Source organism: Bacillus rossius, chromosome 16 (assembly GCF_032445375.1).
Source record: "Bacillus rossius redtenbacheri isolate Brsri chromosome 16, Brsri_v3, whole genome shotgun sequence".
Lineage (NCBI taxonomy): Eukaryota > Metazoa > Arthropoda > Insecta > Phasmatodea > Bacillidae > Bacillus > Bacillus rossius.
Genome location: NC_086343.1, coordinates 23726945 through 23740338, shown reverse-complemented (window position 1 = coordinate 23740338; position 13394 = coordinate 23726945). Strand labels below are relative to the sequence as shown.

Below are 13394 nucleotides of genomic sequence, written 5' to 3'. Positions count from 1 at the left end.
GCACATCTGTTCGTGCAAAACCATTCGTCACACAAATGTCAGTTCGAAAGTATAATGTTGGAAATTTTTTAAATGATATAATTTTTGCATTTTTTCCCCCCTGAAAACACAAGCTAACACATCGATTGTTGGTGACAGCATTTTTTGTAGTGTATGTAAATCTCTTAATTATGTAGAACGTTAATTAAAAAATAAAAATACATGTTTTAAACAGAATTGACGATTGTTTGCATTTCATGGATATGGACTGGATCGCAACACTAATTTAATGTTTCGAGTTAATAAACACTGTCAGGAAGCAAGCAAGGCAATGCGAGAAAATTATCCTTTTGGTTGAATGTAGCGAAAGGGAAAAACAGTCACCTTTCTTGCCACGATCTTGTTCGCAGATAACGCAGGTATAAGTAGCAAATGGACTCCACACAATGACAACCCTCCCATTATTCCGCCCCCCTCGCTGAAACGCCCTCTCCCCCCTCCACCACGGCGCAGGCGACAAGCTCAGGTATATCGCCCCGCCCAACCACTGGCAGTAGCACGTGGCCAGTGGCCCACCGCGCTAAACATTTTTACTAGGGAGGCCCCTTAAGGGTGGGAACGATACCCTTAATGCTCTCTTTACTTGAAAGCCCATCTGTGGCAGGGATGAAATATTGTCTTGATGCAGTTGCTTGTCTCTTGTCTTTAGCACATTGGGATATTCATGTGCTCAGATTCCCAGAGGGCAGCTTTATTTAATGAGTTTTTAATGTTTGATTTTGGGCTTTAAAAAAATAGTTTCCACTTCTTGCAGCAAATGCTTTACAAACCAATTGAATCAATTTTAACATAACAATACTGGCTGAATGCACACTTTGCTGCATCTGTTCAACTGCGCTTACTTTATGTGGATAGTATAACATTTGATGGGAAACATATTTATTACTGTGCTATGTGAAAGTAACTTTCATTGAGACAGATTTCTGAGTCAAAATGTTTGTATATTTTTTTAAAAATTATTTTGCTGAAACATATCACTTTATTATTATTATGGTTTAATGTACAAAATGGTATTCAATGAAGTTCTTATTTTTTTTTTTAGTTAGGGTACCAAATACTACAATTTTCTATGTGTTTAAAAAATAAACCAGATTACTTCACTTTGCATATTATATTCTCTGTCCTGCATTACCATTTTCAACCATAATAATGTCAGATGTCTGCATTCCATAGTAATTTAGTAAAACCTCATCAATAAAATCTACTTTAGTTCATAATTCTCATTAATACTAAGTGTTTTCATAGTCCCTAGAAAAATCACATCTTAGGTATAATGTTAGCAGTTTGTTCACTTCAAAATACGGTTATGTATGTAAAACAAAGTTTTTGTTCCACTGGGAAACAAATAGCATAAGTGTATTAAAGAATGCATACTGCAAAACATCACAGGATAATGAAAAGAAACAATGTGAATTTTCAACTAAAATATGTTAGTGTTTAAGGTGAATACATTGCTTGGTTAAAGGTTTTTAAAATTTAAATTTTTGGATTTATAATGGTGATTTTTGAGGAAATCATAACCATAAAAAGTTAATTTTGCCTGATAATTTTAATTTTTTTTCTATTACACAGAGGTGCCCCCCCCAAACACTATGACTCACCCCCCCCCTAACCTAATGATGCGGGCCCCCCCCCCCACCAAATTTTTTTATGCCATTTTCTCAATTATTTACTCAATTATTTTATAATATTTTTTATAATATTTATATTTGTAATATTTTTATAATATACTTTTTTAGTATTATATTTTATCACATTTTGCATTAATTAAAACTGATTTTCTAATAATAATTTTGGTCATATCAAGGTAATATTTCCATCCTGAACCGACAGATGCCAAACTGCTTTTGTTGAGGAAAGTGCTTGGTTGCCAATTTGATTTTAAAAGATCCCTTTCGATTATCAAAGCACCAGAAACGTATTTTCACATTAGAAGCTATAATTATGTAAATAATATATACATTATTCTCGTTTTTTTAACCACCCCCCCCCCCCCCCCCTGAAATTTTAATTATGCAGTCTGCGTCGTTACCCCCCCTTGTGGGCACCCCTGTATTACATATTAGTTTTTATAGGTTGCTTGATGGCGGGAAAGGTTACAAAGTTTCATCTAATTAAGTTATCAGTGTCCTACTTGAAAGTAAATTTCTCAGTTATGTTCATAACATATAAAACAGATAAAGTATTTTAAGAACAAACAAAAATTGCTAAAAATTCTGGCAAATAAATATTTACAATCTGAAATAAATTGTAATAAATACATTTTTTTTATAAATGACAGTTTGTTTATTATTTGGATCCCAAATATTTAGACAAAGTACACATTTCTAGGGAGAATGTCTCTAGTGGGTGTTGGACTAATGTCACACACTGAGGTTGCTTTGTGGTAGTCTTACGCCAAGCTGTCTTCATATCTCTTTTCTTGTTTGGTACCTACTACATTTTCCAAATTATTTTTGTTTCTCAAATGCAATCTTTATGTAATTTTTAAAAATAGTTTTAAATTAAAAAATCTTATGAAAGTGATTTTTATTTAATATTTTAAAGTAAGTAGTTTTATTAAAAAAAATGTGTTTTCATATAAGTATAACTTTTTTTTGGAATGAATTTTTGAATGTAATAAATTGTGCTAGCTTCTATTTACGCTTCACATAAGCCTAGACAAAAAAATTTTTTTGAGCATTTTTGAATGGTGGAATCGTTTGGGAAAGGTAAATAAAATCCATAAATCTATGTGTAAGATCTGAAATGTAAGATTTATATCATAGGTAATAAGTTTTTGAAACTTCATAATATTTATTGGTGGTTAAAAACCTTACACAAAAATGTTATTGTATTACTATTTTGGGGATATCAGTTAGCAATATTGATGATTTAAGCTAGTGAGACATTTAAAAGTACTTTTACTTGAGCATAATGATGGTAGTACATATATATATATAATTTAAGCTTTTGGGTACGAATTGCTGTAACCTTGCAGAAGTCTGAAATAACTAAAAAAATTCCATATAAATTGGTTGCCAAGCTACTTCCAGTGTACATCACCAATCCATAAATTATTCTGAGAGCTGTAAGGCAAAATTTTATTTAAATTTTACACACAGTTTGCACAATCTGAAACTTCGAGACCTTAGTAAAGAATGGTGAGGCTCTGGGTTTATGTGTGGTTGAGTCTTAACCACACTACCCTTGGACAATGTCATGCAACAGCTAGCTGAAAGTGAAGAGATAGTGGCACAACAGCTAATGCAGCTTGAACAGGTAACCGAATGACGTCTATAAGCTGTAGCCGAGGATGCCAGTGTATGATCAAAGAAACGTCATCTGCCGGAAGTGTGTGTGTGGGGAAGTCAAGGTGTAAGGTGTAACAATTGGCCACCCACATTCGATGGCCAATCTCGTGATCAATATACAGGCGACAGTTTGAGGCAGCTGCAGAAGTGAATGGGTAGAGTGAGGTAGAAAGAGCCACAGCACTCGTTTGAGCTCTTCGATAACCTCCCGTCGAGCTGCATTAGGCCATACTAGTTCCGCACCAGAAGGACTTTACTGTATTAGCAGATGCTCTTAAGCTGAGGTGTGGTGACCGAAATTTGGGTGAGATGTACAGGACTGGCTTCGAAGACATGCCAGCGGCGATCCTCCGGGAGTTTGAGGCCGACATCGAGAGGCTGGTGTTCCCTGCCTTCCCAGAGTCTCGACCGCAGCTGGCTACTAATGCACTAATAGCTGGACTCAGGGATGCAGAGATTCGGCAAACCCGTTCCGATTTGGCCCGCCACTAGAAGAGCTGCGATGCTATCGTTCATTCCCTTTAAACTGAAGAAGCCCCACATCTCTTCAAGAAACATCAGTATCAGGGCGAGGCTAACTGTGATGGAACCTTGCCACGAGGTTAATGCCAGTTCCAGCACTAATAAAGGAAATATCCTCTGAGTATTAAAAAAGAAGACTTTAATTGTTCACATCTGCAGAGGCCAGCAGTTCACCTACAGTGCTTCGTATCTCGAGAACTAGGGCATGTACGACATGAATGCCCGAATCGTGGAAGTAAACTGAAGACTTAAGTGCAATGCTGTGATAACAAGGATTGAACAGGAAAAAAGTCTACCGGTTCGAAAAAAAAAAAGAGATCGCGTGTCGAGAACGGAGGCATGTCAATTGCGACTGCCCGAATCATGGGAGAAACTGAAGAAACGACAGTGATATGATAATGGGGTTAAAGAGGAAGGAAATCTGCAGGTTCGAAGAGAAGGAAGTCACCCACGTTGCTTCGCCTGCCAAGGACTGGGGCATATTCAGCGGAGATACCCAGACTGCGAATGTACCCAGTAGAACTGCCTGATGAGAAAGGAGATGCCACGACATCAAATGCAGAACGACGTCCAGAATTATCTCAAAGGAGACCTTTGGTCCTGAAGAGTTGGAGGGTGGCCGCGATGTTACACCTGTCAAGATATGGGCCATAGCTAGTACGATTGCAAGATATGGAGGATGATCACAGCTTGAACAGCAGCAGCACAGTGTTACCTGATCGGGACGAAGTGGTTTAAGGAGGGGGTATTGTTACGAGACTGCTAGTGACGAGTATGCGGGAAGGGCTCGACGTAGGTAGCGCCGGTTCCTCCACCACCGACACGTAAATCCGATTAGCGGCCTTCCCAAAAAAGTCTCTTGGAGGAGTCTGCGGGCCCCCAGAGCCTGTCCGCGAGAAGGGGCGTACCTAGGACGCCATTGTTCTCGCAGCTTCGAGGTTCTGACGACGCGACACTTCTGAGGGCTTCGAGACATTTCAAGGCCGGAACTTGACAGGTATTTAAGGTGACGCCGAACCGCGGGCTGATAGTGGCAGATGTTGGTGGCGACATCGGCTAGTGTTCGTGTGTGTGTGAAGCAGGTGGCGATATGGCAGAGCCTCGTACAGTGAAATGAAGAGGGTGAGTGACCCCTTGGCGAGTGAGATAGCGGGCGACAAGCGACGGGGTTCGTGTGCGAAGATCTGTCAATCGAGAACCAGTGCTTCGGTGATGGTGTGCCCAGTGGGGAGAGTAAATAAATGAACTTACGAAGTTGTGATTTATTTGTGGTAGTAATTTGTAGTAATTTAATGAGAAGTGTATTTATAACTTGATAAATAAAACTGAATTTAATTTATTCGGCCATACTTACGGCAGATTGTCCGCACACATGTAAAAATAAAGTATGTACTTGCATAGATATGCGTCATAAAAAGTTTTGTTTGAGAGAAAATATGATCCTAATAATGTCAAAATTTAAATGCCCGTATTTCATGAGAATATATAGATAGCATACTCACTGTGAGTCAGATATTTTAAGTTAATTAAAAGATATAGTGTTTAATGTAAGAATAGATTGCACGGGTGTCTGGGTTGATTGATTTATCTAGCTTGTTTGTTAAAACGCAGTTTAAACTTTTTGATTATATATATATATATACACACACACACACCATTTTAGATTTCACACTATGACTTTAGAGGAAACTTTTTGTTTTAATCATTCCACTTAATGTTTTAAAATTATTGTGACACTAATTTTGCTTGATTGAATAACTTCCTTACACTTTGGGAAATCGGATACTGGTAAAAACCTGCAATTCCGCCAGTGAATGTGAAAATATCTGAATTGTAGGTATTTAAAAAGACTGCAAATAAAATAATTTTTACTTTGGCTCGATACTTACATGTGTTATTTTGTTTGTGTGAACACTTACAAAAATTCAGGAACTAGGAATTCATTTATGAACTCTTGAAGTTCTTCATGACAAAAAATAAAAATTATAAAACAAACAGTAGTGCATTTCAGCTTATCTAAATTAGAATCAACTTTACAAAATTAAACTGAACCATTGCCTGCCACACCTGTCCGGACCTACAACATGTTATGACAGTTTTTCCGTAATTTTAAAGGTTCATTGACATATAACACTTGTTAAGGCTCGGTATGGCATGCCATGTTGATTTTATCGCTATTACTATTATTTAAGGGTTCTTTATGAAACGCTAACCACATATCGCCCTTTTATTTGTTTGTTTCATCACCAATATTTTCAACAGATGTTCACAAAGTGTAATGTTCTGGGTGTAAAAAGCCGTGCAAGTGTTCGTGAGTATTATTACTTGCGCTACTTTATTTACGCCGATTGTATTACTCTCGGTAAATATCAGTGGCAGAATAACAAAATCAAGGTAGGTATCGTGTTAACATTTCATAAGTAGCCCTTAAAGAAAGATAATGACCAGAAAATGAAACAAATAAAAAATTAACACTGCGTGTGAGATCGTACGTTGAGATGGAAAACACTATGTTTGAATTCATTTTTAGGGTCTGATCTCACGTCACAGGTCAGTCGCCTATCTTCGTCAAAGATTCTGGCCATTTTTATCTCCGTAGCAGACACTGAAATAGTACCAGCCGTACGCCCAGGTTAGCTCTATGCCCGAAGTCCATTCATTAATGTCTTAGAGGTATGTGTTTTTTTTTTGCGAAAAGATTTAGAGAGTTAAAACACTGCAGCATCGTCTTGTGTTTCGTGATTGGGTTGAGTTTTCCTAGCTTACATGTCCACTGTCAGCACACCAATCACAGTAATCCAGTGTGCATTTTAAAATGTAAAATAACGAATAAAAATTGAGTATAATCCCACAGAAAAAAAGCCTAAATCAGCTGATACCAAAAAGATAAACCCAACGACGTACCTAAACAGTTATTATGGACAACACAACAGCAGCACAGACGAACACATTCAAACTTAAATATCGTGCTTTTGTTGTCTGTCTGAATTTACCGTTATTGTCCTAAATGTCTCGTCGTTGTTAGATCACTGTGTTCGTCTGCGATGTTATTTTTTTTTTCAACGAATAAATTCCTTCCAGGGAATTCTTGTGCTGTCTGATATATTTAAGTTTGAATGTGTTCGTCTGTGCTGTGGTCGTTGTGTTGTCAAAAATTACCTGTTTAGGATCATCGTTGGGTTTATCTGTTTTGACATCAGCTGATTAAGGCGTTTCATTTTTTTTATTATTATTTCATATTTTGCATTTATAAAAGTTTTGCCACGGACAAGCATTACAAAACTGCAATTGAGTATGTCCAAGAAATTGTGTTAAATCGAAATTCCCTATTGCATGAAATTATTGCATAACTAGGGGCATGCAGATTTCGCAAAAAGATTTCGAGACTAGATGCAAGTTAAAAACACTGTAGCACCGTCTGTGTTTCGTGATTGGGTGAGTTTCTCCCAGGTACATATTGATTGTAACAACAACAACAACAACAACAACAACAACATCAACAACAATCACAGTGATTCAGTGCGGAAGTAAACGCGTCCTGAGTGACTCGGTCAAATAAGGCAACGACTTTTCTCGCAGACGGCCGCCAATCACAAGGAAGAAACCACCGGTGCGGGTATATCTAGTTGAAGTCTAATAAGTGTTCAGATCTTTTCGCGAAAAATGCCTGCCCCTATGCATAACTAGGGACAGGAAAAATTCGCGGGTTCAATGACCTGTAGGATGTACTCCATAGTTCTACGTACACTCGGTCAAATGCCACCCACTGATTGGCTGCTGTCTTGTGAGACGTTCCAGCGTAGCAGCCTGTTATTCGATAAAGCTTTGGTCGGGTGTTTCTCATTGGCCCAGAGTCATCCAGGTGAGTTTTGAACCAAACAGCAGAGGCAGCAACTGAGGTATAACTATTTGTATTTTAGCCTATCGCGAAATGAATTCGCGAATTTTTCCGGTCTCTATGCATAACATATGTCATCGTAACTTGAAATACGTTAATCTAGGTTGTAGTTGTAGTTGAAAAAGGGCGAATGTTCCCACCCACGTGTGCGCCAGGCCTGCAGCGCACGTGTCGGCGGTGTGAGTGTGAGGCACTTGTTTAGCGCCCGGGCGAGTGTCGCATGTGCTTGCCGAGCGGGAGCAGCGAGCACGTGGCATTGTTTGGCGATGGAATATCCGACCCCATCTCACTGACAACACCGGTGCGAACCAGACTTCACCGCTCGGCAGCTTTCACTTCAAGCCAGTCACGGTCGAGACACTGAGACCTAGATTTTTTTGACGTGACAACGTCCGATAAATCGATGAACGCCGGCTGCACGCACGAAAAACCGTCCCGTTACGCACATTGTCCCGTTACGCTCATTGTATTCTTGCGCCGCATCTATCTCTCTTCCACTCGATTGGAACAACCATCGATTTGACTTTTTCGAGGCACACATTAAACTTGAAACACTCCCATTCGTTTCCTAATTTTCCTATCGTCGTCCTATCCTTAACAGAATAACACAGATTGGAAGAAGTTAAATAGCAAACGTGTATAAAAGTTATAGTTAAAATAATCTGTTCGTTAAAGTAATATACATATTTGAATTAATGAGTGCAAATAAAAGTAAATTTATCAATTAAATTGTAGATTTCATTTCACTCCTTCTTTGTATCCATACAAAATAATGATAATTCAATAAAAATGATTAAATTTTATTCATAAAAGTATGCAATCATTTCAATAATGTTTTGTTATGACGTTGGCACGTTAAACTATCTTCCGTAAACCGACTTTACAGACAACCAATTTTTTTTTAAAAGTATTTTTGGGCCCACGCGCCAAATAGAGGCTTTCATAATATATTACTAACATAGCTATATTGTGAGAATTAATTAACTTTATTTTGGCAGCCACATATTTTGTGGTGTGGCATACTAGAAATTTGCATCTCTAATTTTCATAGGATATGCTTTTTCTTTATCGCAAAACAGAATTGTTTCTCGCATAGTTTAAATCTCTGTTTCCAAGCATTTAGTTGTCAAGTAGTTAAATTAACACAATAAACTTAACGTTATGGATTTGAACCTCCCGTCCAAAGTGTGTGCGTCTGTGTTTTTTGCTGTTAGTTATGGGCCCACCCAACAGATAGCGTCACATGTCTCGCTAAACATGATTTATTTTCCAGTGTAAGAGTATCATTTCTGTATCTCCCTCGTTCTATGCAGCCAGTGTGTCCAGGGGCCCGATTCTTGACGCTGTCGGAATAATTCCTCCAGAGTAGTGATGCATTCTGAAGCTGAAGCACTAACCTGATTTTCGCACGAAACTAGTACATACTTTAGTTTCCCAGAGTGTCTTAGCATGCTTTGAAATCTTATATCTATTTTTCTTTTTTCTTTACTGATTGTTTCGCATAGTGGCTAAGGCGTCTAGGCAGACGCATATATATACTTATACAGCTTCCCTCGGTTCGAAACCAACCCACTGCAAAGATAACTTTCAAAAATATTTTTAAAACTTTTTTTTTAAATACATATTTAACAAGATGGCGGCCGACAGCCGACGACGAAAATCCAAGATGGCCGCTGACACCGGCCAGAATAACATGACTAAAATTTGTAATATGTTACAAAGCTCTGCCTTGCAGTTCTACAAGTGATATCGTTAGTAACAGAGTTTCCAAGTACGAACAATTATTTCGGTGTGGCCCATTTAAATTTTCTCGAGGACCAGATATTTTTTTAAAACTAATAGGGGAAAACACACGTGAATTAAGTATGAATTTTTACAATTTTTTTGTTTTCTTAACGTTAATGTACTGTAACTAATGCATGTGATGAAGAAACGAAAAAAAAGTCTTGTAAAACGCGCATTAAAAAACTAATAAATATAAAATAGAGTTATGACTGAATAATATATAGATAACTTTAATGTAAATAATATTTTTGAGTATTTCCGTGAGAATGTTCACACGTATCCACTTATGCACGTGCCATGTTCGATAAAATCGTGTTTTTGGTTTGTTCTAGTGTTCGAAGTGTAATGCACAAGTACCTCGAGAAGAAAGGAGAAGTTAACTTCGACAAGATCTTCAATCAAGTGATCGGTGAGTCATTGCTATTGGTGGTCAGCGTCATAATTAGACATAGATGCATCTGTCAGTATTTGCTTGCAGGTTGACACGAAAAAAAAAATACAAGCCAGGTATTGTCTCATCAACATGCAAAATAACGTTTGTTTGACATGTGTGCAGATGGGATTTGTTTATATTGCTTTAGTAAGTACGTATGCGTACAGTTGTGTATTAGTCAAATTGCTTTTTGTTATTCATGCTGCATCGGGTATTTTCCCGGAGCCATCTGTCGTGTAACGCCAAGGTGGTTACAATAATTAATTTCTTTAGTGCTGATTCTCTGTTTGACAAAACAGTATGTAACATATCCGTTCGCTGCTCCCAGTAAGATTCAAAGTACAGACAAGTACTTGTAGCTGGCTGTAATGGAAGAAATGATTTTTCGCATACATTATCAACAAATTGTTTTTAAGACAAATTTTGTAGATAATTTTAATATATGCCATAACGTTGCTTGTAAATATATTTGGCAACAGCCAAGAATAAAGTTTCTGTTCATATATCTCTTATAGAGTTAAAAATAAAAAAAGTTTGTATCCGATTAGTTTATGATTCTGAACCTGAATGTTCATTTTATGTTAGTTTTGTTAGAGCACCAATTTGCCCCAGCTTTTTACTTGAGAACAGGCGCAATACCCAAATTGAAAACAGGCGCAAAACCTCCATTGAGAACGGGCGCAAAACCTCCATTCAGAATAGGCGCAAAACCTCCGTTAAGAATAGGCGCAAAACCTCCGTTAAGAATAGGCGCAATACTTCCGTTAAGAATAGGCGCAATACTTCCGTTAAGAATAGGCGCAATACTTCCATTGTGAACAGGTGCAATACTTCCATTGAGAACAGGTGCAATACCCCAATTGAGAACAGGTGCAATACCCCAATTGAGAACAGGCGCAAAACCTCCATTGAGAAAATAGCGACTCGAATGAGCGGAGCTGATGGCGCTGTTTGAATTTCCCGTGACGTATTTGCGGCGTGACTGTGCAGTGCTTCTGTGACGTCTTGGGCGTGGATTAGCGCCGGTTTGCCGCCTGTGCACGAGTTATTGAGCAACGAGTGTCGCCACGCGGTGAGCCTAATGCGAGGACGATGACTGCGACAGAAATCAATAACGTGCGAGACTTCTTGTCATGGAAAAACCTCAAAATGCACAATAAAAACGAGTACATAGGCGATGTCTCAAATGTTAAATGTCTTAGACAGCACAGCGAATTACTTGGAAAGCATTTAGCCAGAAGAAAAAAAAATTCAGTAGCCTACAGGCGAACATATTGGGCTAAATTAAGAGACAGCTGCAATAGTAAATACAATCATCGTGGACAACAGCAATAAACAACTGAACCTAACGATTTTACTAAACAGAACGACAAAACTGAGTGATTGTGGTGATACCTCCCCCCCCCCTTCTCAATTAACACGTTCCCCTATAACTAAAAAAAAAGTAACTTGTAGAGGCAACAAAAAATAATTTACTCCAGGCCAATTATTTTTGGTAATTTGTTATTGTTATTACTACTTTACTGTGTATTTAGCAAACGTTTAGCGCTCTAAATAAGGAACCAAGGGGAGGTATGTCGAGGAAGTGTAATGAAGTTGTGATGGAAGTATCATGTAAGTGGCTTGATGTAAGTTTTTGGACATACGCCATTGCTAAGAACTTTTTCTGTTGAGGAAAAACTAAAAAAATATCATAATTTTTCCAGCCCCTACTCAGTCGCACCTGTGTTTCCGTACCATGTGCGTCTCTGCCTGAGGACGGGAGCAGATAGCAGTTCCCGAAACGTCGCTTGTTTCTGTTTTGGTAAAACTATTGTGTTCGTTTCGTCTTTTCGTTTTGTCGTGTTTTTGTCTCGTTTCAACTGTTGTGCTGAATTATTTTGGGTTCAATATTTTTGTGTTATCATTTGTGTTTTTTTTATTGTTATATTCTGTTTTAGAAAACTATTGTGTTTGTTTCGTCTTTTTCGTTTTGTCGTGTTTTTGTTTCGTTTCAACCGATGTGCTGAATTTTTTTGGGTTCAAAATTCTGTCATATTTGTGTTTTTTTTCCGTTCTCTTAGTACATTTTTCTTTGTTTTTCTTTGTTTGTTGTCCATATTCCTGTTCGGGAATATTTTGTGGTGTTTATATCCTTGTTGACAACAGCAATTTTTTGCTTAATTTTTTTGTTTTTGTATTTTTTGGGTATTTTTATTTATTTATTTATTATTTTTTCTTCAACAGAAAAAGTTCTTATCAATGGCGTATGTCCAAAAACTTACATCAAGTCATGCACTCCCATTGCACAAATCTTTCAAAGATAACATCATGTAAGTGGGTTGCGTCATATTGGTTAGACGCCCAAAAACATTGGCTGAAGTGTAATGTTTGCATTGTGCAAAACTGTTTTAAACAAACTTTTTTTCTCTCTCCATGAAGTTACTGTTTTCAAGCGACGATCATAATTCGTACTCACTAACCATCATCTGACGTTTTCAAGTCCGTCACAATACTTCAACATATTCGGATGCTTCCAGCTGACTAGAAGGCAGTGGCGGATACAGGATTTGACTTGCGAGTCTGGAATGGGGGGAACGGGTCTGATACGCCATGTTGATTGAACTTTTTTTTTTAGTTTATTCATCATTACCTTTATTAAAGTACTATTTCTAAAATTTAAAATAGATACCTGCCTTGCATTTTTGGTTCTTTCACACATATTTTCAACATACATTCACTACGTATGATGAATTATACGAAGACTTGCGTGCACATTTATTTCTCGATGTTACACTAATGGAATATCTCTTGTGAATATTACAAATGCAAGGGAGTTATCGAGTTTGGAAATAGCATTTAAATAAAATTAATGTCGGAAAATATGTCGTGTAAGACCGATATTTAATAGCTAAACACTAATAACTTAGTTATATTGGATCCAGACTTCAGTTATAAAGAGCTAAAAATACGTCTTTTATGAGTTTTTAAAATAAAAACAGGCCAAAATTTACATTAGAAGTAATTATATTCAGTGCATTATTTAACCTATGGCGGGAGGGGTGGGGGCCATGTTCTTTGTCTCCCCCTCCCCCCTTTAAAAACCCTCTGCTAGAATGCTTAAATCTGTGGAGTAAATATATCTTGTAAAGATTGATCAGTTCGACGATTATCTTAGCTGAGCACTTTCAAATCATTAAAATAAATTTTTTATCGCTATAGTTAACATACGTAATTAATAATTAAATAATCACATTTTTGTTTCAAAAATTGAACTTTGATATGTGTTCGAGCACGAGTTAAACACATGTCGTGGAAGTAACTAAACAAATATACAAACTTAAAAAAAAAAAAAATTGAGATAAAATAATTGACAGGCAATGCATTGCCAACATTTTGGATGTTGTAATTTCATCCGTCCGGCGAAAGTTGTAGTTTGGCAAGC

The 13394-nt window shown here is 37.4% G+C and overlaps 1 protein-coding gene across 1 annotated transcript in view; it reads left to right on the top strand.

The window, feature by feature from the left end:
* LOC134539813 (G protein-coupled receptor kinase 1) overlaps nt 1-13394 on the top strand; it is a 253192-nt gene that overhangs the window by 15665 nt on the left and 224133 nt on the right. Inside the window, exon 2 of the mRNA XM_063382098.1 lies at nt 9870-9946. Coding sequence (XP_063238168.1) covers nt 9870-9946 — 77 coding nt within the window. The remainder of the gene's footprint in view (nt 1-9869; nt 9947-13394) is intronic.